The 27,010-nt window shown below is 27.2% G+C and overlaps 1 protein-coding gene across 2 annotated transcripts in view; it reads left to right on the forward strand.

Annotated features, from left to right (window-relative positions):
* Positions 1 to 27,010, forward strand: part of Fim (plastin-2 fimbrin) — a 98,586-nt gene that overhangs the window by 28,610 nt on the left and 42,966 nt on the right. Inside the window, exons 1-2 of one of the 2 annotated variants that reach the window (XM_075363287.1) lie at positions 240 to 412; positions 2,232 to 2,399. In XM_075363287.1, coding sequence (XP_075219402.1) covers positions 338 to 412; positions 2,232 to 2,399 — 243 coding nt within the window. In that variant the 5' untranslated portion in view covers positions 240 to 337. Of the gene's footprint in view, positions 1 to 239; positions 413 to 2,231; positions 2,400 to 27,010 lie in introns of those variants that run through there. The other variant, XM_075363286.1, reaches the window with a different exon arrangement.

The following is a 27,010-nucleotide window of genomic DNA, read 5'->3' on the forward strand; positions in this document are numbered from 1 at the left end:
AAAAATTTTAATTTATCTCTTGAAAAAAGTTTTGAACGGAAATACGTTATCATACAATTCTGTTTTTTGTTATTGAATTATTTAAAATTTTAAGGTCGTATTTTATGTTTTGAGTTAGTCTGTGGTTTTTGTTGTGTAATTTTTATTTAGCTACTCGATATTTATTAAGTTATTGTACGCGTTTTATCAAGTGTTGTTATCTAATTTGTTATCATCAGCTAATGCCTTCCACTTGTCACTGTGGCATTGATGTCAACGTTTTGAGTGAATTCAACTTTTCCTTTTACCGTTCGATTATTTTACTTTTACTAAGTCTCTTGTTTTTATAATATACACTATGGAGATACTTGATGATCCTGAAGTCCACGGTATCGAAGAATTCATTAAAGACGTTAGAGAAAACAAGCAGATTGTAAGTATTGTTATTGTTTTAAAATGAACATTGTAAGTCGTCGATAAAAGTATTGATTATTATTTTGCAGCCGGTTGACTTGTGAGTAAAATATTTTTTCAAGGTTAATATTTTAATTGTGTTTCGTGTTTCGATCCTTTTGTTCTTGTATTTTTTTAAATACCGCCCGATATTAATTTCAGCCGATCATTTGAAACCGTTGAATGTTCAGATAAGTCAGGTATACTGCATAATAACAAAATTGTCGTTTTTTGTTATTTTTACTTTATAAAAAGTGTGTTGCCTGTTTTTAATGCTGCACACCCATATCTGCATGCGTCCGCACGTACGCGAACATACATGGGTTAGTGTGTGTGCGGCGCGCGTGTATGTACTTTTTAGTACGCAAGTATTTTCTGAACGTGTATATCAAATCATCCTTCGTTTTAATTGGTTCGTTGGGTCTCATGGGTTATACAACCACCACTATAAATATATAAAATAAAATAAAAATATCTAAATTTTGTGTATGAGGTAGATGAAAAGAAAAAATAATGGTGAAATATAAAAATATATGCGATAACAAATTAAACTAAACTTAACCTGCGCTCGCTTCGCTGGCTAACCTTGACTAGCGAGCGAAGCGAGCGTAGGTTAAGTTTGGTTCGATTATATTTATACCTTTAGATTTATTTAGGGTCTTATCGCCCATATTTTTATGTTTCGCAAATATTTTTGGTAGTGGTCATATTACCCATGATACCCGCTTTGTTTTCTGTTTCCCTTTGATAAAGCACACTCGTATGTTGTCTACCTGCATAGTTTTATGCTTAGTCGGAAGTTGTAATTATGTTATCGTATATAACTTGTGTGGAATTTACTACTGAATGAAAATTTTTCCTGTTGATCTTTTAACATTAGGGTTTGTTGATTTACCTTGTCAGTTTAGAATATGTACGTAAGATTACATATAACTCAAAATTATAAAATATAATTTAATTCTTAAATCTAATGTATATGTATTAAACAGGAACAAAATTTAAATGTATGTTGTAGTAACAATATACCAATTGAACATTTTAACTGGAAATTTTAAGGTTGAATTTAAATTTGCATGTTAGTAGGAATAGGTTTCAGTTTAAAGTAAAACTTACTGTTCCTCGTTTGGAAACAGATAACTATCCTGGTTTGGAAACATGGTGACTGCCCTGTAAGCAGAGTCATCACTCTACTGAGGCCAAATAAAAAACAAATTTTTTTTAGAAAGTTAATTATCAGAAGAAATGACATGGTGAGGCCAGTGCACCCTGCTTAGACAAAGTTGTTTTGTGCTGCTTTTTAACTTATTCCATAAAAAAATTAGGAATACAAATTAAAGCCATATCTTTTAAAACAGGTTTTGTATAAAACATTTTGAAATCTTAGGATGGAGCTCTGCCCCTGTGGTAAGAAAAATGGTCTTCTGCCATTTTTCTCCTTATTTTATATTTATCACACTTAGTTTATTTATTATTTTAAGAGTTAAAATTATGCTGAAATGTTTTTCAACTGTTTTGTATGTGGTTTGTGATGAAAACAATTTTTCATTTTCCTTGAATATGTCACTCTGAAAATCTTAAAAAATTTTCATTTCCATGTAATTTTTATCAGGGTAATGTGTCAAAGTCATTTGAAACTGTCTTAATTAAAACAATGCCTCGAAAACAATATCTCGAACAGGAGACCTGCCTCTTAAATTTTGTCAAGGGTTTGTTTGTGTTTGATGATTATTTTAATGTAATAATAATTAGTGATAAAAATAATCTCAAGTAAAATTTTTTTTAAATTTATGTATTTACAGATTGATAAAAATGGAGATGGTTACATAGATCTGGCAGAACTGAAGACGGCACTAGATCTTTGTGGGTTTAAGATTCCCAGTTGGAAAGTGAGAAAAATGATTGAAGACTATGATGATAATAGGCGAACACAGCAACATGGAAGGCTCTCCTTTGATGAATTTGAAAAAGTATGTTATAATGTTTACTGAAATAATGATTTAATTTAATCTACCTTAATAGGTCTCTCTCTCACTCCCCTTCTCACTCACCAACAAACTCCCCCCGCACTCAATCTCTCTCACACACACACACACACACACACACACACACACACACACACACACACACACACACACACACACACACACACACACATACACACACACACACGCACACACTACCCCCCTCTCTCTCTCTCTCTGTGTGTGTGTGGGTGTGTGTGTGGGTGTGTGTGTGTGTGTGTGTGCGTGAGACGCAATTAACACTGATTTTAGATTATTATACCTGTATGATGGAAAACTGTTAATTTTCATTTTCTGCTTTGTTCCTATTTGCTGTTTTATATTAAAGCGGACAACCATTCTTTTGTATGGTTTATTTATGTAAATTTTTTTTTAATGTTTTCTTTCATGATACTTCTGAGTGAGAATTTTGAAAACATGACCTATTTATTACAGTATATTTGTCCTTATATCTCTTGTTTCTGTTTCAAAACAAAGTAGCATATTGATTCAAGAAATAGATCATTTTCTCAAGTCTTGCAATTTATGCAGTAAAATATATTTATGATTTTTTTTATATGTAAGTGTTTTAGTAATGATAGAGTATGTCTAAATACATCAGGAAGGAGGATTTCTGAATTTGGTAGTTGTTCATACAACTGAACATTTCCCAATTTACATTTCCATTATGATTTCATTTGGTATTTACAGGCTTTGTTAATGTGATGCAATAAATAGTATATTTTATTATTTATTATGGTTTAACACTAATACCCATAGAATATTACTTATAATATTGTCATATGTTTTGTCAGTTTTTTAATTTTTATAATTTATTAAGAGTTACCAGTTGTTACTGAAACATGTTAAAATGCATTTGTAATAAGTTCACAAAATGATAGTTTTCTTTACTTCTGTTTTCTCTTTTGTTCCTCCAAAATTTTGTCTTTGAAAGTTTTGTTATGTACCTTGAGAGGTTTAACTATATTTTATTAATAAAAAAAATTAATTAGAGTGTATCATTGAAAAGGGATTAAAATATTTTTTATATAGTTTGTAAAAATTGCTGGATGTGGATTTTATGTAATCTATTGAAATTTAGTTAGTTTTAGAATTATAGATTAATATTGAACAAGTCCATATTTAATAGTGTTATCAGTGCTACGTGTAGTAATGTTTAAATAATCATTAAGCTAATAAATAAAATTGATGAAGTTATCTTTCAGGACTTAAGTGGTGTTATGCTATGTAATTATGGTGAAAATAACGAAACGCTTTTACTTGCTTGAACACCCAATATTAAGTAAATGGAATTATTCATCCACCCATTTTCCTTTATTATCCTTTTTCCCTTGTTTGATACCATTAGAAATCAGATTAGCTGTTGCACTGCATCAATCTGTGACATCGTATGACAGCCAATGGCGTGGTATTTTCAGTTTGTCTTTTTTGGTGACCAGTTAGGAGACTTATTTCCTGGGTTCGCACAAATGACTGAAGCATCTATCTGTTAAACTGGGCAAGTTCTTTTAATTTAAATTTGACTTTATGATTGTTACTTAAGCTTTCAGTAACTATAACTGCAGCTTATTTTAACTGCAAATACATAGTTAGATATTTCATCAGTTCTTAATATAACTTACTAAATCCAGAATCATATGTTTAAAAGTATATTTTAGAAATGCATAATTTTGGGTCTTTTATTTATTTTCATAATCATATATTTATTTGCAATATGCTAGCTATCATTCTTTCCTCATATCCACTGGTTATTGGTTTAGGTGTGGACTTCCAAGTGTGTTGTGTCATTTCGTGCACCTTATAAAACATTCTCTGCCTTCATTTTTAGGTCTTTCTTAACACACTCATTCACTTTCTTTCTTGTTCTCTTTGTCTTTTTTTAATTATATTCACTAGTATACATTATATTATATATTTTGTTTTGGGAAATTTGGGTGTGATAAATTGGCTTTTATGTAATTAATTTAAGATAATATGATAATTATTAAATATATGTCTAGTAAATATCATCTAATGCATTTATAAGATATATAAATATTTTCATTATTAAATTTTTTAACAATATGTATTGTAAAGATTTTATGAATACAGTTACTTTTTATTAAATAATGTTATTTAAATCATTCAGTTCACCTAAGCAAATCATTCAGTTCACCTAAGCAGTGTAGTACAATGAACACATTCTTACTAATCCATTCTTATAGATAAAAAAAGCATTTGTTGTTGAGGATGATAGTTATTTAAACTACTTATTAACAGAGTAGTATTGGTTTTTTCTTCTTTTTTTTTCTAAAACTTTTAACACCATTGTAAATTTATTTATCAGAAGATCTTTTGGTACCTAGATAATTCTGTTGAGTGGTTTGATAGAATTGGGTAGTATTTTTTGGAAATGAATAACTATTCCATTTTATACAAAAGTAGCACATTCATAAATATAAATTCATGGAAATGTTTGAATTTTAAATTTATTAGATCTCAATCTATGTGATTCATATACACAGATCCCAGCATGATCTTTCAGCTCAATTTTGGATTTTAAAATATTATTCTGGTTTTTTGAAGGACCCCATTATATAATATATTTTAGGAAGTAGCATGTATAGGCATAAGCATTTAATAATTTTACCAAGTTAAGCTTACATTTCAGAGTGAAATTGTGTAATTTGATCTTGTAAGTGATCAGTCTGATAATCCCAAGAGAATGTTTTCATTAACAATTCACTAAGAACGTTTCTCACTGTAGGTAACTGAAATACTGTTGTTACTAATGGAAATTCTGTCTAACGTAATTACCTATGGTACATATACCTTAAATCATATCGCATTGGTTTTATTAAAAGTTAGATAATTACAATTTATGCAATGAACGATTTTTAATCAGATAAAGCACAGTTTTCTAAACCTGTTGAGTAATCTAATATTGCATAGAATTTTTTAGTATATTGCATAGCATTATATAGTATAATTATATGATAATTACTTTAATAAAGGTATAATTTATAAAGAATTGTATTTACTGTGATGTAATTGCCATAGACAAGGAAGGTAAATATGAATCGTCTGAAACCTTAAGAAAGATTATTAGTAAGTATTAAGGAGAACAAGGAACTGGGGAAACTTCCCGGGCATCTTGGAGTAAAGACTTTCTTTAAGGATGCTCTAATTAAAAAGAAAGATTACCATTTGTTTATGGTTGGTTGGGCAACTTTAAAGGTACTCATTCATTTACTTTTGTTTCAATATTTCATTTCTGCAAACGTTTTATGTTTGGGTCTGATGCTAGTTCATCATCATTTCTGACTGTTTTTTTTTTTGTAAGATTTTGGAAGATTTTCTGTTAAAAAAATAAAATGATAATAATTTTTAATTGTTCTTTTATTGAAGCTGCAAGAAGTATGTAGTTCTTTTTAAGAATTAAAATCAACAGTGTTTTTCATAGTAACATTTCATGGTGATAAAATCTTAATTTTTGTTTGTTCTTTGTTTCAATTAAAGATTTAATTATTTTTTCACAATTTATAATTAATACTGTACTGACTTTCATAATGTAGTGGTATTGGTTTCACCTTTTATCTGGATAGTTTGAATCCTAGTCAGGCTTACCATTTTTGTATTCAAATGAATTTTACCACTTGTTAAAAAAAATTCTAAAGCAAATAAATTAATTAGAAAATTTATTTCCTAACCTTTTTTTAAAAAAAAACTTAGTTTGTTTGAAATAAAATATTATCCTGAGAAAAAAATGTTTTCTTATATTATAATTTAATGAATAAATGATTATAAAGTAAAATAAATTAATTTAGTTCTGTGTATAATTAAGTCTTTTAAAGACTCTTTCAGTGATTTTTTTTTTTAATAATTTTTATTACATTACATTTTTTATCACTTCTGCTGTTATGTTTAGTGATTTAACATAAAACTTATGTTGTAAAGGGGTTAAAATTATGAAACCATTAGTGAAAAGATCATTGTAAAATAGTTTTTAGAGGTAATAAATTTTATTTTATATAATACATATGGTTTTCATTATTAATTATTTACTTTTGTTTACACATACTGTACTTGTTACCATTAAGGTGTATGATTCTATTATTTTATATAATAAAATAATTGATAATAATTATATCAATCTCTGATTTGGGTTCTGAGTGAAGGATTTTTTGAATTTTAATTACTAGGGTGAAATCAAGTGAAAGCCTATAAAAAATAACCTAAATAATATATTGGGATGTTGATAAAATTTGATCATATTTACTAATTTTATATGAAAATTCATTCAAATCAGTAAACAAACTGATTTAATACCATCTGGCTGAGCTAAAACAGTCAGATTTGGTAAAATATCTATTGAAAGAATTAAATAGTAAAACAAAGCTGTTTCTGTTCTCACTCAAATGGTAACATATGTATAAATATAAAAGTAATGATGAGGTTTTTAAAAACCTGTTTCATTTTATGTTGTTGGGAGAGCAAAACTTCCTAATTTTGTTTTTTAAACTTTTCAGATAAGCATTGATATAAATTTGGTATTTTTTGTTATCTAATACTATGTTAATGATCTTGGTTTTTAATAAAAATACTTATTTATATATGGAATAGAAGTTTTGTGTTCATTTGTTACAATATTTAAATAGCAATATCTTATGTAAGTGAAAAATTATCGTCTTAAAGTTTTGTTTGTTAACATTAAGTTGTATTTATTATAAATTATATTTATTTCTCCTTGTTAGTGATCCGTAAATAATTTTAAATGATTGGAAGATTAAATTGATGTGGTATTTCATACCTAAACTTTAATACTCGTAATTTTTTTTATTCTTATGCACACATATCTATTTTTTTTGTTTGTACCATCTTTCTATACAAAATTATTAATTTTTTAATGACTTACTAGATCATATTTAGACTTAATAGAAAAATATTTTAAATAATTTTGCATTACTACACTTGTCACTGAGTATATTTGATAGAGCATTGCTGAAAAGATTTTTATAAAATTGAAAATCTGTTAAGATTAAATTTCAATCAGTTTATCATTAAATATGAATGATTTGCATTAACTTCATTGACAACTATTGTGGACAGCAAAATAATAAGATACACTTTTTTTACATTACTTGTTAGGTTATTTTGTTTATTGGATAGTTTCAGTCAGTGATATATTGTCATTTTTCTTTGATAAATTTTACATTCATGATTTTTGTGCAGAAAATTTGTATTGAATGAACCATAATATATACATTAAACATCACAAAAAAAAGAAGAAAAAATGATTGCTTTAAATTGCATTATGGTGTGTAACACGTGTACATCATCTGATTGAAGCAAGAGGTAGAATATTAATTAATTTATTTTGATGTGGATCTGTTTAGGCCTATATTTTATGCATCATGGCACAATAAAATGCACTATTTATTGACGTTTCTTCACTTGCACTCATAAATGAAAAAAAAATAAGCAAAAAAGGGAATGTAACATTTTTGTATTGTGTTTTGCTGTTTGTTATTCTTTATGAATTGTTATCTGAAAACAGTCTATCAGAAACAGTGTTTTAAAGTAACAAAAACCAGTAATAAGAAAAAGTAACAGTAACTACCTCAGTTTACCCTCTCCTTTAATTTGTTAAATAATTTTTTTTTAAAACTAAAACAAAATTATTGGCACTTTTCAAGGTTCTTCAGGTAATTGCAATACTAGTGAAATCCTTGAAGGAGATAGTACTTAATTTGCTTATTTTATTTTAGTGAATACTTTTTCGCTTTTGATGACGTCAGTTTTTGAGTTTTCTTTGATGACTAGTTTATTAGCCTTTTATTATGCAGATGGCTCAATAAAAAATCAGCAGTTAATTAGAAAAGAAAGATTACACTACCCAGTTCTGGGCAGTACTTTAGTAAACTACTCCGGTCTGAGGCAGTCCTCTGCAGGTTGATTGGCCTTTTCCTATACTGTCCTCATTCCTTATTTTGTGGATAAGTATCTTAGTAATTGTGTCAACCGCCTTTCTGATTCCACTTGTGACATCATGCTGGCACTTTTAAGGAGTTAGTTGGGCAGCCACTTGCTTTCTGTTTCATATCAAGGGATTGTATAAAAAATCTAAATAGTGATTGATGAACCTACTGGATAAAGCTGAGCTTCTACTCCTAAAATCTAAACTTACCGTGTGTATTATTGTTGGTGATATTTTATGTGTGCTGTGGGTTTCATTTTGTATAGTTAATGTATCTATTATTTTATTTTGATTCACTTGTTAATTTTTTTAGCATTCATTGCAATTTTCTTAATTAATTAGCTTATTTGTTTAAATATGGTTTTGTAAACTGATTTACAGTAATGAAATAGTAGAAACTGTTATATAATTAGAGCACTCAACCTGGTGGTCGCAGTGGTATGAAGGGGGGGGGGGTCAGGAAATTAGCCTACAACTTTACACATAAACAATAGTGAAATCATTTTATGAGAAAAAATCGGTATTATAAACATTTTACTTACATTTATAAGTACACATATAAAGAAAGTAAATTAATGAGATGGCTTCATTTGTTTTTCATTTAAAAATTTTTTCAAATTCTTTTCAAGTGCTAAGATGATTTCTATATTTAGTTTTTGCATAACCATATATGAAAAAACCCTTTTCACAGAGGTTGACATGGCAAAAAGCATTAATATCTTCTGTGACTAAATTTTCATATTCACTTTGATGAACAAGCCAAAACGTATCTAAATTTTCAGATGTGAATTGTAGTTGTAACATTTTATCGGCAGACATTTCGATGAGCTGGTCATGAATCTCAACTGGTAGATGAAACAACATTTTCACTAAATGGATTTAGTGCCCACTCTTTGAGAAATCATTTTTATCTTCTGGGAAATACTCTGCCAGCTGAATTTTTAACTTGCACAAATGCATATTTATGCTATGCTAACTGTGGTGAATAATAGTGTCTTCTTCTAAATTTTTTTCAATATAATCAGAAATGAGTAGAAACATATCAAAATTTTTTCTTTGAAGGCAAATAATCCAGATACCAAGCTTCTTAGTGAAAGCATGAACTTCGTTTTTAATAAAAAATGCTTTTATCACATCCTTGTAAATTCACATTTAAGTTGTTTAAATTTGAAAATACATCAGCTAAGTAAGCCAACAGCAACATATATACTCATTGTTGTAAAAACATTAAGAATGGTATTTGTTTATCTGGGAAAAATATTATTAATCTATCTCACAATTCAAGTTATCAGGTTAACACTTTCCTCTGCGATAACCATCTGGCTTATGTTTGGAAAAGAAGATATTTTTTTCTTTTTGCCCATTTCACATAGTTTAGCAAACAGCCTATTCTATAACGGTCAACTTTTAATAAAATTAACCATTTTTACGAAATTTTTTTGAGATTTTCTGGCATATTTTTTGTGGCAAGAGCATGTCTTAGAAGGATGCAGGTGTTCATTCCGCCATTGATATAAGACAATCTTTTAATTTTTCCAGAAATCCACTATTCTTTCCAGTTATCATCTTTGCACCATTATTACATACTGCAATATATTTTCTCCAGTCTATGTTATAGTTTTTAGTAGCCTCATAAAAAATTCAAAAAGACAGTGTCTTGTTGCATGACCAGATATTGATTTGTAAAACAACATATTTTCTTTGATTGATGTGTCCCTATTGGATTCATATCTCACAAAACATAAAGAACTGAGAAATGTTTGCCACGTCTGTTGATTCATGAAATTTAATATTAAAAAATTCACTTGAATTCATTTGCTGAATTATCTGATTACGAACAACAGTAGATATGTCATTGATTTGCCTTGATACTGTGTCGTTAGAAAGCGGAATTTTTTTCAGTTTTTTTGGTTCTTCCATGCCTATTAAAAGACTGACCATGTACATTGTAGCAGACAATATGAAGTTTTCTGCGATTGTGTGGGGTTTGGACATCTTAGCTACTCTTAATGCTGTGAGGAGATAAGATGCTTCAATTGTAGTTTTGTCAGTATGGCTTAATATATTAATAGAAGCTTGGTGATTTCACAAAGTATGTAATCTTCTTTCGAAAAATTTCAAGGTTTGGTTTACTTCGTGTTTTTTACAAATTTATCTGTTTTGCATAAGAATCTAATTTAAAAAAAAAAAGTTATGCTGCTTGATCGCACACTAAAAAAACCAAAACCTAAATTATTATTATTTTCAATGAAAAAGCTTTTAAAAACGTAAATATAGGCACCAGATGCACGCTTCATATTCGTAACTAAACTTACATTACCTTATGCCACTTTTATACTGCTGAGAGCATGTCAAACATATCGTATGCATGTTCACACCCGTTGCTGTTAACTCAGCTAAATAGCTTTAACTAGGTTTCATTGGATTGGGGTTGGAGGGTTGTGAAATGTTCATTATATATTTTTTTACTTTTCAGGGGTTGTGGAGCTAAAAAGATTGAGAATCACTGAATTAGAGCTTAAATTTGTTAGTGAATTATCATATATTGTTTATTATCTAGACCTGCTGTGACCTGTATTTGCTTTAAGGGGAAGTATTATATGTGATTATACTTACAGTTCTTAAAATACAAATACAGATTAAAATCTCTAATGTATTATGAAAAATAAAACCAATCATATGTACGCATGTATTATGAACAGAAAACAATCTAGTTCAATGGAACTGGATTGTTTTCTGTTAGCATTCAGTCTATTAGAATAGTAGTAGTTTTTCTCATCAGATATCATGATGAATCTGTCATGAGAAACCATTGTTCAGAAAAAAAGGAAAATTTTTTTATTTATAGAGAATTTTACGATTTGTGGTAACTGTAATGACTTCATTCATTGCTTACAAATTGCAGATAAATTGAATATATGTAATTTTTAAGAATGACATGAAACAATTATGGTTTGAAGTAATGATTTATTTTTGCTAATAAGTATACTGTTTTTAGCATTCATTACTGATTGGGATAGAGTAGTGTGTAATTTAGTTAGATCTGTTTTACCTGTAGAGTAAGTAAGGGACTATTTTATTAAGTTGAAAAACAGGTTGATTTTTGGTATTACATTAAACTCGATAATTGAAAATAATTTGTAGTTTTGGTTTTGGAAACATTTAGAAAGAATACAGATGATTTTCTGTTTTACATCTGTATTTATTAAAAAATATTACCTAAGTTAATACTTTTAGTAAATGAATACTATTTATCAAATTTGAAAATTGAAATTCTTACTGTGTTTGCATCTAAATTAATTAATTACAGTTGCTTTTTCCAATAATTATGTTAATATTTTTGTATGTATTTACATTCCAAGATATGATAATTTTTAATCATAGCATGTTTTAAAGTAATTCTTAATTACAGATAGCTTCTTTGGTTTGAATTTTTTTTTACCTAGCTCATTTTACAACATAAAATGAGCCAGTAAAACTATGGGTTAGTTATTATTTAGTGATAATTGCTGTAGTTCCCAGAGGAAATCATTCCTTAACTATTTTTTCATTCATACCTTCATAATTTGTGCTGTCAGTGGCATTAGCATACTGCTACACTAATTTATTAATAGTTCAACATTGTATCTCCTTTATTAACCTGTGTTGACTTATTTTGGAAGCAATTTTAATTCGTCTTATGGAAAAAATGTGATTTTTTTTCTCTTTCATCAAAAGCCCACCCTTAACTCACACTCTCTTTATATTTGTTTTGATTACTTACACATCATTACGCATCCTTATATTTATACATCATTTTAATTCATTATAAATTAAAAATTGTATATGCTATCATTTTTAGTATTTTTTTCCTTAAAATAGGATAGTTTTAAAATTATTTTCTATTTTTATTACCAATTTTTTTTATACATGCATGATTATTATTTAAAAAATAATTTTTTAAATTAAATTTAAAGATTATGATTCAATTACTAAATTGACGATAGAATGGAAATAAAAATTTATTTTTGTAATTTTGTCAGCAAGTCATGTACACATTATCGGTGTCTTTTTATGTCTAATATAACCCAATTTTTGGAGGAGAAAATTTTTAACTAAGAAATTTTACTAGTTGCATTAGATTTTGGTCAGTCTAATTAAAAAATTGTTATTAATTTATTACAAATGAATCGACAGGACTAGATGACATACAAATTTTGGATTGTGATTTTGGTCCAACTTTATAGATGTAAAAGAATGTTTTACATTATTGTTAAAGAAAGTGTAAGATTTTCTTAACTAAAACTATGTAAGGATCATGTTAAAAATATATGGAATAAAGAGAATAAAGAAAATCATATCGGTGATCTTCTTTAAGTTTCTAATTTTTCTATCTTTTTTTATTTTTATTTTTAAAACTAATTTTTCTATCTATTAGTAATAATGTTTCCTTATCGGATGTAGTTGTTAAGTAGGGATTAATATGAAAATAAGGGTAACTTATCATACATTAAATGGATTTGATGTTTTGACTGATAATGTTACTGATAGTATTGTCAAGAGCAGGTTTTGTTATGTCGATTGCTAAGGCCACCATATGTGTGGGCGACTGACTTATTGAGTTCACATCCACATCTAAATGGCTTTATTGTTTTCAATTTATATTTATTCACGTCTGGCTACTTTTTTGTCCAGTATTGTGAAGTCATGTGAATTTAATGAAATAATACTATTGTATTATTTTTTAACAGATCAGTGTTTAATTAATCGTGGGAAGTTAAAAAAAGTAGACTTTATAATTAACCGTAATAATTTACCATGATCATCTGCTTTATTCTCAAGTAAAAATTATTATTATGACTAGTTATGTCAAGTAATTTCCTTTCGAGCCTATGTATTCATGTCATTATTATGAATTATTTTTGCAATTGCATAATTTTTTAGGGAAATAAGTAATTCATGTAATTTCAGTGATTCATGACATAATAAAGTTTTAAGAAAATGTTTGGTTCTGCTTAAAATGAAAGGGTTGAATGCAAGCGAGTACTGCCAACATGTGTTGACAGTATTTATGGAGCTTTAAATAGATATAGAAGACTAAAACTTATGAATTAAAAAAAAAATGTTCATACCTTTTAAATTTGACACTTGTAAAGTTTTATTGTGTATAGTGATAGGAGACACGATTATATAAGTGAGAAAATAACTCGCTATTATACTGGCCATGTATGTTAGTTATGTCTTCCTTTACTCTTAGATAAGATAAGAAAGTAAATGTTGTGTTATATGTATTTTGTGAGTAACATTTTAATGATGTACTTTAACAAAATATCTATTGTGTATTTTTAATGTTCATAATATTTTTCCTGGTTATCATAAGTAAATGATATAACTATAAAAGATCATATTATGGAAAAATTTAAGAAATGTGTTGGAAATTAGGTAAAATCTCTAGAACTGCTTATAAGAGTAAGGACTGGTAAGAACTTTCAGCTATTCTGTGAAAATAGCACAGATGTGAGAAAAAATGGTTAACATGAAATTTGTTAATTATTTTTATTATTTACTAGTTCAAAAGGTTTTTTAAAAATATTTTTGTATATTATAAATATATTACATATAATGAGAAAAAATAGTTTTTTTGTTAGAAATTTCTAATTTGTAGAGCAGCATCAGTATGTATTTAACAAACGCGCCCATTTTTGATTCCAGGTAAAAGTTTGGGTTTATTGACGATGAAAATTGTTTGATATTATTTAAAATTAATTTTTTGTTTTTTATTTATTATATTTCCTAGACTTTGTGATGGCAGAAGCTATGAAAAAAGATTCTAGGGTGATATTTAACGTCTTTTTTTTTTGTAATGGAGAATATTCATAGAATCAAACCAGATTCTATAAATTCATAGAGCAAACCATCAGGAATGAATAAAATTTGTTCTGCAGGATCACAGAAGTGATATTTTCATGATTTAACAAATAAGTTGTGAAAAAGTAACATGAAAACTATCTTATTTTAAGTGTAATTTCTAAAAAAACTGTATAAAAAAATTGCTTGACTGAAATTGTTGACCGTTTATAGAATGATTGTTCTTATTGGGGTTGTCATTACGTAACAACTTGCTGTGTGCATTTACTATTTTGTAAATACTATATTTTAATCATAAAAATTCTGTAGGTTTTCGTATATTATAAATCAATTTTTCTTTTTGTATTATTTTTTTTTTTATAATCAGTTTTTTATGTTGTTAATTATAAGTATGTGCAGTATTGTTCTGAAGGCTGATATGACTTGCCCAGTAATACCATTATTTTGCCAAAGGTTACCAGGTAATGGAGAGGTTCTTTTAATTTCTTAAACACACATTACCAATTAATCAATCATCAGTACCATGATTGAATTAGAATGTACACTACATTATTAATATATTTTTTTATCAAACATTATTACCACTGTATCAAATAATTATTATATAATAATATTTTTATACCAACCGATATAGTTCATAAGAAGTAAGAACACTTATCTACTTGGCTGAAGTACTTTCAGAGAATCAGCTCTGTAGACTTATTTATAATTATAAAATACACATAATTAAAATGTGTAAATTAAAAATATTACTTTTAAAATATATGTAGCCAAAAAATATTAAAAATGTCGGTATGTATATACTTTTGTTATATTTAAAAACATCCTACATCCACCATGGTACGGTACAGAATACTATCAACAGTACAGATAAACACTACAGAATATTATCAATTTATTTAATTGTTACATCAGGTCCACCAAATTTATCATTCTATTATCAAATTCAATCCATTTATTAATGTATTATTTTTCCATTTTATCAATTTCCTTATTATTAATACTTATAATTTTATAGTAATGTGTGACTATTTTTCATTACGCGTTTCATAACATTTGAAAATTAATACTACCTTTTTTTTAAATTATTATAGTGTTCAGTATATTCCAAATAGTTCATATTTAAATATTGATCATGACATTATTACTTTGTAAAATATATTTTATTGGTTTGTTAGGTATATATGCAATATTACATCTTTTTTTTAAAAATATATTACTGATGTTTGTAGTACTACTGGTATGGAATTTAAATGTAATATATTTATTATGTATAATATGTTTTTTTTGTTGACTATTATCATAATAATTTTTTAATGTGGTATTTTATTTTTAATTTTTTATATATGGTATTTAATGTGGTATATATATGCTTATTATTAAAATTTGTTAATTAATTAATCAATAAATTTATTATTATATTCAATTATATTTGGTTTATTTTTTATACAATCAATTTCTTTTCTTTATTCATTTTATCCTTTGTATCATCAGTATATACAGCATGTGTCACAAGTTCTCAGCACTTTCATAAACTATTCTACTCATGAAAATAATTGAAAGAGTTCATATAAACGTATGTCCAAAAATGCTTCATTTGTGAGTTACAGCTAGAAAAGATTTCACTTGGATTTCAGCTACCCTGGTGAAATGAGGTCGTACAGAAATTTTTATGACGTTAATTAAGGGGCAAAATTAATAGCATCTTATGGTTTTTGACCCAAAAAATCTAATAACATAGGTCCCAGAATCCCAGATACTGCTGTATGCGCAGTACTTATTGAAAGATTTTGGGTGAAAACCATTAAATTGGGATAAGAAATCCTGTTTTTTTATATTTGACACAATAACTTTGTTAAATGTGTAATAAGCACATAAAACATTTAAACAAAACTTGTAGAGAATTTAATTCTGAACAAAATAATGTAAGATAAGATTAATAAAACAAAGAAAAGTTTGAAAAATTCAAATTTTATTTAGAAACGTACACTAGACCAAACTACATTACCATTTTATAATAAATTTTCAAAAATGAGTCTGTCATTTTCAACACATTTCTTGGCGCACTTCTGTACTGTTTTTGTTGCTCTTTTTAGTTCTTCAGGGCTTAAGTTGCTCAGTCGTATCCATAATGCAGACAATTAATTCCTCATGAAAATACATTTTTGTTTTGTATACAGTGTTTTTCATCTGTCCCCAGATGCAAAAATCTAAAGATGTTAGATAAGGTGATCTTGGTGGCCAGGAGTGGGGTCCTCCACGACCAATCCATTTCTCAGGGAAATCATGATTTAAGTGAGTGGAAACGGCACAAGAGAAGTGGGGAGGTGCGCCATCATGCTGGAAGTATACTTTGCAACTATGTGCTAGAAGAACATCTTCAAGTAGCTGCGCAATTCTTGAAGAAAGTGCAAGCAGACCTCAGTGTGTAAGCGACTAGGCAATATGAAAGATCCAAACAGCTGATTGCAAAGGTCACACCATACATTGATAGTAAATCGGTGTTGAAAATTGCCTTCTACCATTACATGAGGGTTTACTTTTGCTAATGTATGCTCATTGCGTAAGTTTTTGAAGTCATCGCAAGTGAAATTTTCCTCGTCTGTAAACAAAACATGCTTGTTGAGTTGTTGATTTATATTCCACCAGTTGCAGAACTAACTCCAAGTGAAGCGAACCGTCTCCTGGATGTTGATGTTGAACTGGCTGTTTATGATAAGGATAAAACTCGTTTAAGTCTCCTCCAGTTCATCTTCTGATCTTCTTAGAAAGATTTGTACTGACACCTGGACTGTGTTGAACTGTATCAATAATAATTTCATCAACACCATCGTGTTGGACAGATCATTCATAGCTGGTATGAATGAATCTAGGTAGTGAACCTGTTTCCTGAATATTGCAAAAAGTCGTGGTAATTGTTTTGGGATCTGGAATCCTGCGATTCAGAAAACGTATTTCATAATCAATTGTAGCAGCTGTACCATCACCATTACACACCCAGAATGAATACTATATCAGCGTATTGCTCTATTGTAAATAAGTAAATCACTTCAACGGCAAACCGATCACATTCAAACTAAAATTCACAGAAAACCTTTGCTAACATCAGCACAGTTCAGAGTATCCGATAACTTAATGTACTTAGAGAATGATTTAAACACCGCTATAGAGTATTGTGCATTATTCATTAGCTGTTGTTATTTTATTGCCAACATTAAAATAATAATTTTTCAAATAATATATTGTATTTCTGTCATTAATAAAAAAAAAATTATCTAAGTAAATTTATTTATTTTTATTTTACAGTTGTGTAATTTCCAGTTTTTATCATTTTTTAATAGTAGATTTTGTTATAAATTTTTCACATCACCAAAAAAGAGTTTGGTTTTTTGTTTACATTATGTTTTCTGTCAAATATAGTAGTGTACTTTTTTTAAATAAAATTCAAAATTTTCTAACTTTTCTGTGTTTTATTCAACTTATTTTACAGCATTTTGTTCAAAGTTACAAGTTTTGTTTAAGAGTTCTACTGGTTTATTACCCATTTAACAAAGTTTTTGTATGTTAAACATAAAAACCAGGAATTTTTACCCCAATTTTTTGGTTTTCATCACCAATTTCTCAATAACCACTTCAGATATGGTTCTGGGAGTTATCTTTATTTGATTTTTTAGGTCAAAAACCATAAGAAATCACTAATTCTGCCCTTTAATTAACGTCCTAAAAATTTCAGTACAATTTCATTTCTCCAGTGTAGCTGAAATCCGAGCGAAATCTTTCACTTGCCATAACTCACTAACGAAGCATTTTAGGACTTATCTTTATATGAATGTTTTCCATTATTTTCACAAGTAGAATAGGTTATGAAAGTCTCAGGAGAACTTTGTGATATACCTGCATGTGTGCTTTTTATGTATTTTTAAATGTGTTTATTTATATATCCATGACATGTTAGATTCTTTATGAGAAGTGTATATATTATAATAGTTTGTTTTTCTATAAGCATCTCTTATGATATTATTATTTATTTACTAATGTTTATATCCAGATAATTAATACTCGATTTTTATCTACTTTGTAAATATTCAGTTTTTGTTACATAAATTTAGTTTATTATTAATTATGTTAAACTTGTTTATTTTTTCATTATATATTACTAATATGTCATTAACTTTGGAACAATTCCTTCATATTATATAGCTAAAATAATAGACAGAATATTGAGAAATAAGTTAAACTTACGTTATACGCATAATATAAAAAATGGTTTTCAATTAATAAGTAAATTAGCGAATTTAGTAATCAGTAATAATACTAGAATAGTATCATATGACATATCAGATATCTCTGTAATGAAACTATAGAATTAATAAAAAGTAATTTTATTAATAATAATGAAAATCCTATAAATTTGAATAACGTAATCAGAATTATAAGTATGTGTGCAAAATTATTTATAGTTAGATGGTAAATACTCTATCTTCAAACTGGGGGATCAGTTATGGGATCACCACTATCTGCTATTATGTGAGAATTTTATCAAAATTTTGAAAAAAACTATACTTGGGATTATGCATGTGCATGAAATTTTAATTTGGGTGAGTTATGTTATTGATATGTTGGTAATATATTATGAAAATATAAACGAGTTTAACATAATAAATTAAATTTATATAGCAAAGTCTTAATATTTACAAATGAAACTGATAAAAATCAAGTATCAATTATCTGGATATAAGAAATCAATTAATAAATAATAATAATAATATCATAACAGTTGCTTACAGAAAAAAAGATTATTTATACACTTCTCATAAAGAGTCTAACATGCCATTGATATATAAAATCAAATAATTACATTTAGAATTATATGTAGAGCATACATATATACTGATAATAATGGCAAAATGAATAAAGAAAAGAAATTGATTGTATAAAAAATATAACAAATGTTATTGAATATTATAATAAATTTATTGATTGATTAATTGACAAATATTTAAATAATAAGCATATGTATATATGAGAAGACCACATTAAAAAATTATTGTGATAATAGTCAACAAAAGAAACATATTACACATAATAAATATATTACATTTAAATACCATAGCATTAGTACTACAGACATCAGTAATATATTTAATAAAAAATGATGTAATATTGCATATATACCTAACAAACCAATGAAATATATTTTACAGGGTAATAATGTCATAATCAATAATTTTGAACTATTTGGAATATACAAAATCAATTGTAACAAATATACAAACAATCAGGTCGTTCATCAAGAGATTTACTGAAAATTACAATAATTACCAAAAAAAGGTAGTATTAAATTTTCAAATGTTATGGAACACATAAGGAAAAATAAACATATATTAATGATAAAAAAAATTTAGAAATTTTAGATAATAATAATTTGTAATAATAATAAGGAATTTGATGTATTGGAAAAGTATTATATTAATAAATATAAACTTATTAATAAACAGATTGAATTTCATAATAAACTGATAAATTTGGTGGACCTTATCTAACGATTAAATGAACTGGTAATACTATTCCTTATCATACCATGTTGGATGTAGGATTTTTTTAAATATGCTGACACATTTTTAATATTTTTTTTGCTACGTATATTTTAAAAGTTATATTTTTAATTTTCACATTTTAATTATGTGTATTATATATTTTTAAATATGTCTGTTGATGCTCTGAAAGTACTTTATCCAACTAAATAAGCATTCTTACTTCTTATGAACTGTACCTGGTGGTACAAAGATATATAATTATATATAGTATATTTATACAAGTTAATGAGTAAATATTATAACCCTTGATGATTTTGGGATAGCCGGTGTAAGTTTTATGTGATGAGGTCAAGTAGGTATCAACATTTCTTATTTGTGAAATGATAGTGTTTATCTAGCTATGATATATTCTAAGTTTTGTTAGGCCAGGTTATTTTGTTAATTAAACTCGTAACAAGTGGTAGCCATGAAACACAACCAAGGAACCAATAGTTGATATCGGTTTGTAGCATTAAATTTCCTGGTATGACATGTTTCAATTTGTCATTTTTCTTTCACTTATGCATTTGTTCAGCCTAGATGCTATTCTGACTCACAATATTTTTTGTATATTTAATCTACTGGACATTAGTTATTTTATTTCAGTTTGATACAGGAGAGATTGTTACGTGAGATTCCATTTTTCATGTATGTGCATTTTTTTTAAATATTTTTTTACTGAAGTTGTGCACAAATCCTCGATTTTCTAATGGTGATTGAAAATTTGCTGGCAATATCTTATGTGCCATATTGATCAGGTCTAATAGGATTATACCAATGGAATGTTCTGGCTGTAGTTGTGTAGTTTGAATATAATGCCATTTTTTAGTTTTGGTACAAAACAACTTGTATCAGTTGTATTATCTGTAGTATTTATTGTGTTCCCTGTATAGTCCATGATGCTTATAATTTCTCTTAGTCTACATTCCATGAATGTACAAACATTGTATAAGTTTATAAATGTTTAATACGAGACTATACTAAATAATTTAGCAAATTAGATTTAACAAATTGTGATTATGGACGTAATAGTATGCAGATATAGTTAATCATTTTGATTGCAGTAGAAATGATTTGTTACTTTTTTCTCCAAGACATTAATATTAAAGGGTCTTTCAAATTGAGCACAAAAATTTTACAGATTGTGGTAGTGACATTGATTTTTTTAAAAGTTTTTCATGCTTCATTTGTTTTCAGTAGTTATGACAATTCATCATGGGATGCCACACACCTCAACATTTACAAATCATAAAAAAATTTATTATCAAAATATGGAATCTGTTATAGCTATATATTGTACACTTCCCGTTATTTATGGTGTGCATAAATAGCCAAACAATAGCACAATTCTACATTTGGTTAAAAAATTAGATTTTTTTCTCTACTTTGTGTTGAACACCAATTCACAAAAAAAAATGCAAGGAGTTAAGAGAATAAGTGCTGCAAATACAGCAGATAACTGCTTTAAGTGCAAGTGTTCGTGAAAATCAAAGTTTACTAATTTCACATTACTCATAAGAATTGGGTCTTTCTTCAACAACAACAACATGGTGAATTTTCTATGTAGATCTTGGTCTACCTCACATAAGATTCAACTAATTCAAGAATTAAAGTCACGGGACCATGCTTTATGTAGATGGTTTGCTAATAGACTCTAGAGCAGCTCAAAAAGGATCCAAATTTTCATTAAAAAAATCATCTTTTCAGATGATTCTGGCTTGATGGCTTTATAGACAAGCAAAATTGCCATAATTGGGTTGATTTCAATCCATAATGATTCAACAGCAACCATTACATCCAAAAATCACTGTTTGGTGTGGATTATGAGCTAGTGGTATTATCTGGCAATTTTTTTTTGAAAATGGGCAAGGGATGCTGTTACAGTAGATGGTGTACACTATCGAGCTATGATTTATGATTTTTTTCTTTGTAAATTTGGAAAATCTTGATTTCAGTAAGGTGGTTTCAACAGGATGGTGCCATATGCTACAGAGCTGTTGAAACAATTCAGTTATTGTGTCAAAGGTTTGGTGATTTGATAATTTTCACAAATTGGTAATGTCAGTTGGCCACCAAGATCATGTGATTTGACTCCCTTAGACTTTTTTCTTTGGGATTATGTTAAGTCAAGTTTATAGCAACAAACTATGACTGGTTGGTGACTTGAAAGCAAATATTCTACATGTTATTTATAAGTGGAATTCTTGCTGATTTCTGCAAAAGAGTCATGCAAAATTTTGTCGATAGACTTAGCTATATCAGGCGAATGATGTGCGTTATGATGGCTGTATGAATGATGTTATTTTTCAAACACAATGTAATGTAAGCTTCAAAATAAATTTAAAAAAATTTGGTTGATGTTACTCATATTTTTTGTTTTATTGCAGTTTTACTTTTTGCACTGAAATTTAACAACCTATATTTTCTGTTTTTGGTGAATTGTTATTTACTTGTATTTTTGTGCAATTTTTCTTAACTGTACTAGCTATTATTCAGAAATATTGCATGAATTAACTTCTTGTTACTGTTAATTAATGTTATTGGATTTTAGCATATTAATTAATTGGTTTAAAATATTTTAATCTTAGTTAAACTTAACAATGGTATTCGACAAATTATACTGTCACTGTTTAATAATGGTTTGTGTTTATGCTTTTTTCTGATTTGTGGAAACCATTTTATTTTTGGTTCATTCGTTTTTGCATTTTTCTTACTTCACACCTCTCAGTTTCTAGGATGCTACTCTCTAAGCCATTCTAGATATTGTGGAACGATCAGGTTCTAAGGTAATACTATTGAATATTTTTTTGGTACCCAAGTATACTGATTATATGTAAGAAATTAGAATTTGGTTACCTTTCAGTAAAATTTGTGATAGTTTGAAACTTTACAAGTTTTAGTTCATTAAAAAAAAAAAATTCTCTCAATTGTTAAATTAAGTTTTATATATATTTTTTGGTTGATTTGATTTCCCACCTTCTCTTCAGTTGAACTGATATTGATCCTTTTTTGTGTATTCTTAGCAAATCTTGGTATTCATGAGGCACAGATTAGTAACTAAGATATAGAAGGTTTTGTAGTTCTCATTTTTATTGTTTTATTATTATATACTTTGTAATCTAAATATATTGAAACAAACAGTTTGGATTAGATGACACATTCATTTACTACTGGATTGTTAATTAAAGTTTTTATAAAGTTTTATGAGATGTATATATTTAATATATATTTTGTAGATAAGAATGTAAGTAAAAAAAAATAATTAAAAAGTAAACACATTAAAAAAAATTGATTTGGTAATTGGATGATTAAAATTTGGTCAATATTTAAAGTGCCAAACTTAAAGAAACAAAAAAATGTACGTGTATCCATCATAGCAGCCATCTGTATTATAAAAAAAATCAACAACCAAATTTATAAGTTTGTTTTAAATTAATTTGTCATTCGAATACTTATTTCTTCTAAATGGTGTTTATGAAGTATTATTTCTGAGTCGTATCAATAACTGTAAACTGTTATTGTAATAAATTTTCCTGGAAGAATGAGATATCATTTTTTTAACATTTCAGTCTGTCTACTACATGTACTTGAGTTGGTATATGGTACTTGTATAACTATTATGAATGGAAATTTTTAATTACTTTTTTCCTTCTGGATGAATAAGTTTTGTATATTTTTTATTTTGATGAATTTTTTAATTGAAAATGAATTCTGTATGTTTTGTATTTTGATACTGCAGTGTTTAATTTATTAAAAAAAAATTTTCCCACAAGAGAACTTATTGTTTAACTGTTATGTGGGTAACGGTTTCACATTTTTGACGACTGTCCTTTGCATATTGATTAACAGTCAATTGCAACTGGTAATGCATGTGCTGGTGTCTTACAAAGAGAGCAGCATAAAATTGTCTTCTACATCATATATTTTGTGTTTTGCTTTTAATAAGTTACTTTTAATAAAATAAGTTTTCAGGAGATAAGTTTTTTTTCTAATTATAATTTTTACTTGAAAGAAGGTGTTGCTTCTTAAAATCTGCTGTATTTAAATCTGTTTTTGATTTATAAAAATCTATGAGACAGTTTATATTGATGTGTATTATTTTTACAAATACTTGTATAATTAAAAAAATAGATACTATGTAAAACATTCTGTGTATTTTATGAAGTTGCTAAGTTACTGGTTGCTTTTGCTGTATTGTTAAATTAATTTCTTTATAACGCCTATTATTGAAATTTCTTAAACAGTGCATGTTTGGAGTATTTATGCTTGCATACTAACGAAAGTCTGAATAAGAAATTATAAAGAAGGATTAGTTATTTTTGGCACTTTAACTGAGAAGAATATCATGAGTAGTAGAAATGCTATGTTGTATTATTGAAAAAGTGAGGTGAAATATTAATTTCCTTTTTTACTATTTTTCTGTTACATTTATAGCCTTTTTTAAAAAAAATAATTATTACTGGAATTGAAAGATAATTGCTATTTCTCTTATTAAATTATTTAATTTTTCCCTGAAGTTTTTTTTTTGTAGGTCAGGGAAGAGCATAATATATTGAATGTAACTATTTTCATAATGTTTGTAAATTGTGTGCAATTGCCAATGTAAATTATCACAGACATTGTGAAATCTGTTTACAGTTCAAATTTGTATTGTCAAAAATTAAATTTTAGTGATGTTCCATGTCCTAGTTATTTTACTTGGGTGCTTTGTAATTTGTTGCTTATGCTTGTTTGAACTTTCTGTAGAATGCTATTATTATTTTTTTGATGTTGTCTCCTGATCAATTTTCAGTTTTTGTAGCATGTATTGCACTTTATTTTGGTAGAAACTGTTTTTATAAATTAGTGTTGTGGCTTTATTTTAGTATAACTGGTTTATTTTAATTGGTTGTTTACTGGTAATAATGCTGATTAATTTTGTAATAATAATAATAATAATAATAATAATAATGTATATTTGTAATGTATGTATTTTTCTATATAGCAAAGATTCTCTCAAAATAATTGACGGTTTAGTACACTCTCAATCACTTAGATAATTGAGACATTGATTTCTTTAGTATTTTTTAAAATTAGAAAATGTTCATAGTTATGGTGCATGACATTAAAACAAATTAAATTTTTTCTAGTTTGTTAATATTATTGTAATAAAAAAATTTTTACTTACCTCGGCAATATTTATTCTGTTGTTAAATACATGGTGAAAATATAGTACATAAAAGTACATGTTTTGTAGTGCATATTTAAAAAAAGTCAATAATAGCTTTTATGCAGATGTCAAATGATAGTTTGCTGCAAGATCATGCTAATTCCTTTCAGTAACTAAATTGGTGAAGGAAAACATTTCTTTTTTGTAGAAGGGACAGTATTTTTCTAAAATACCTCCCTCTGCCCTCACTGTATGTGAGTGGATATATTAATTAATAATTTATCGAGTTGCAACTTATCAGCAGAATATTGATAAATTATTATTCAGATTATAATGTATTTTTTTATTTTCTTATCGTGGTAGCTTTGACAGTATGGCTCTTAAGTATGTATTCTTTTTGTTCTGTATCATCCATTCATTTAACATATCATCTAACATCATCTAACATAACATCATATCATATATTATATCATATCATATATGTTAACATAACATCATATCATCTAACATATCATCCATTCATTTGCGATAAAATATTGCATTTTATAAAAAAAAAATTAAAACTATTCACCTTTTGATTTGTATGTATATATATATATATATATATATATTATAGGCAATCTACATTATAGGTTGATAAAAAACTGAGTAGAGTTTCAAAAAAATCCTTTCAAAGAGAGTCTTATCATATTAATTATACAGTAGAACTTATTAATACTTACTTACACAATCTGACCATCTGCCTGAAGGGATCACTTTTTTGGTCTAGCCAAAATTCCATACTTGCTATTGTCACTATATTGGCATTTTTTTCACGTGTGTATCATAGAATATTTGTAGTATTAATGGAGCAAAATCTGAAGTAAAAATCATGAAAGTGTGAGATAAGTAAAAACAGTAGCTGAAAAAAGTATTGCTCTTTAGTAAAGTTGTATATTTTATATTTTGTATCAGTAACCTGTATAAAGTGATGACTTCTTTACACTAGCAGTGGTTAATTTAGACAGGTTTTACTGTAATTTGTTTCTGAAATTAGTTTGCACATTTCATTATGAAAGTTTTCAATAAATTATTCATGTAATTCAGTTATATCATCATACAGTCTATGTTTTATCTGGTTTTAGCTGCTAGCTCTTTAAAAAAAAAGCTATAAGACATTCTAATTCGCATCAGCTTCAATCACTTGCATGTCTACACCTGCTTTTTTTATTTAAAAAAGAAAAAGATTTTTCTGTCACATTTTATAGTTATTTTACAGAGTATAAAACCTGTTAATCCAAGTTTGATAATCTGAAGTTTGGGTTAATCTGAACTAGATCAGGACAGTCTTGGATATTTCTAGTGACAATTTTTGTAATAACCAATTGAAATATGAGAATAATTCCATTGTAATTACTAAATGCCTAATTTATTTGTTAAAAGCATTTAAGAGTGTTTTAATATCTTTAAAACAATATCAGAAATTGGCTGAAGAATTTTCCGAAAGTGACTCATCTGCTTCTTTGAAAAGGTTCTCGTGCAGTACTTGTTAAGACTAATGTTGAATGTGGATAAACAAAACTGATGACTGTACTGTTATAATGCACCTTGTCTTAACTTTATAGGAGTGGTTAGTGTTTCCTACATTCTTCATTTTGAATTTTCAGATTGTCGTTATTGTTATACATACTGATAAGAAGGTTAAAAGTTGATAAATTGTTATAATATATTATATAAAATATATAAAGTATGTATATTAATGAATTTAAAAGGTTTGTATAATATTGTGTTAATAAAATATTAAGGGAATTTCTGGTTAATTTGGATTTACGCTGATCCAAATGAAGTGCAACCCCCATCTAGTTTAGATCAGATTTGTGTCAAGTATATAAACAGTAAATATCTTTAAGTTCATATTATCAATATACATTTACAAATAAGTATTATGTACTAACTGCAGTTTAAATATATTTTTATCGCACAATTGGCTTGTCAGTTATATTTTGTTAATAAAACCTGTTAGAGCACAAATGCAGTATAATCCAATATT

Source organism: Lycorma delicatula, chromosome 4 (genome assembly GCF_047948215.1).
Source record: "Lycorma delicatula isolate Av1 chromosome 4, ASM4794821v1, whole genome shotgun sequence".
Lineage (NCBI taxonomy): Eukaryota > Metazoa > Arthropoda > Insecta > Hemiptera > Fulgoridae > Lycorma > Lycorma delicatula.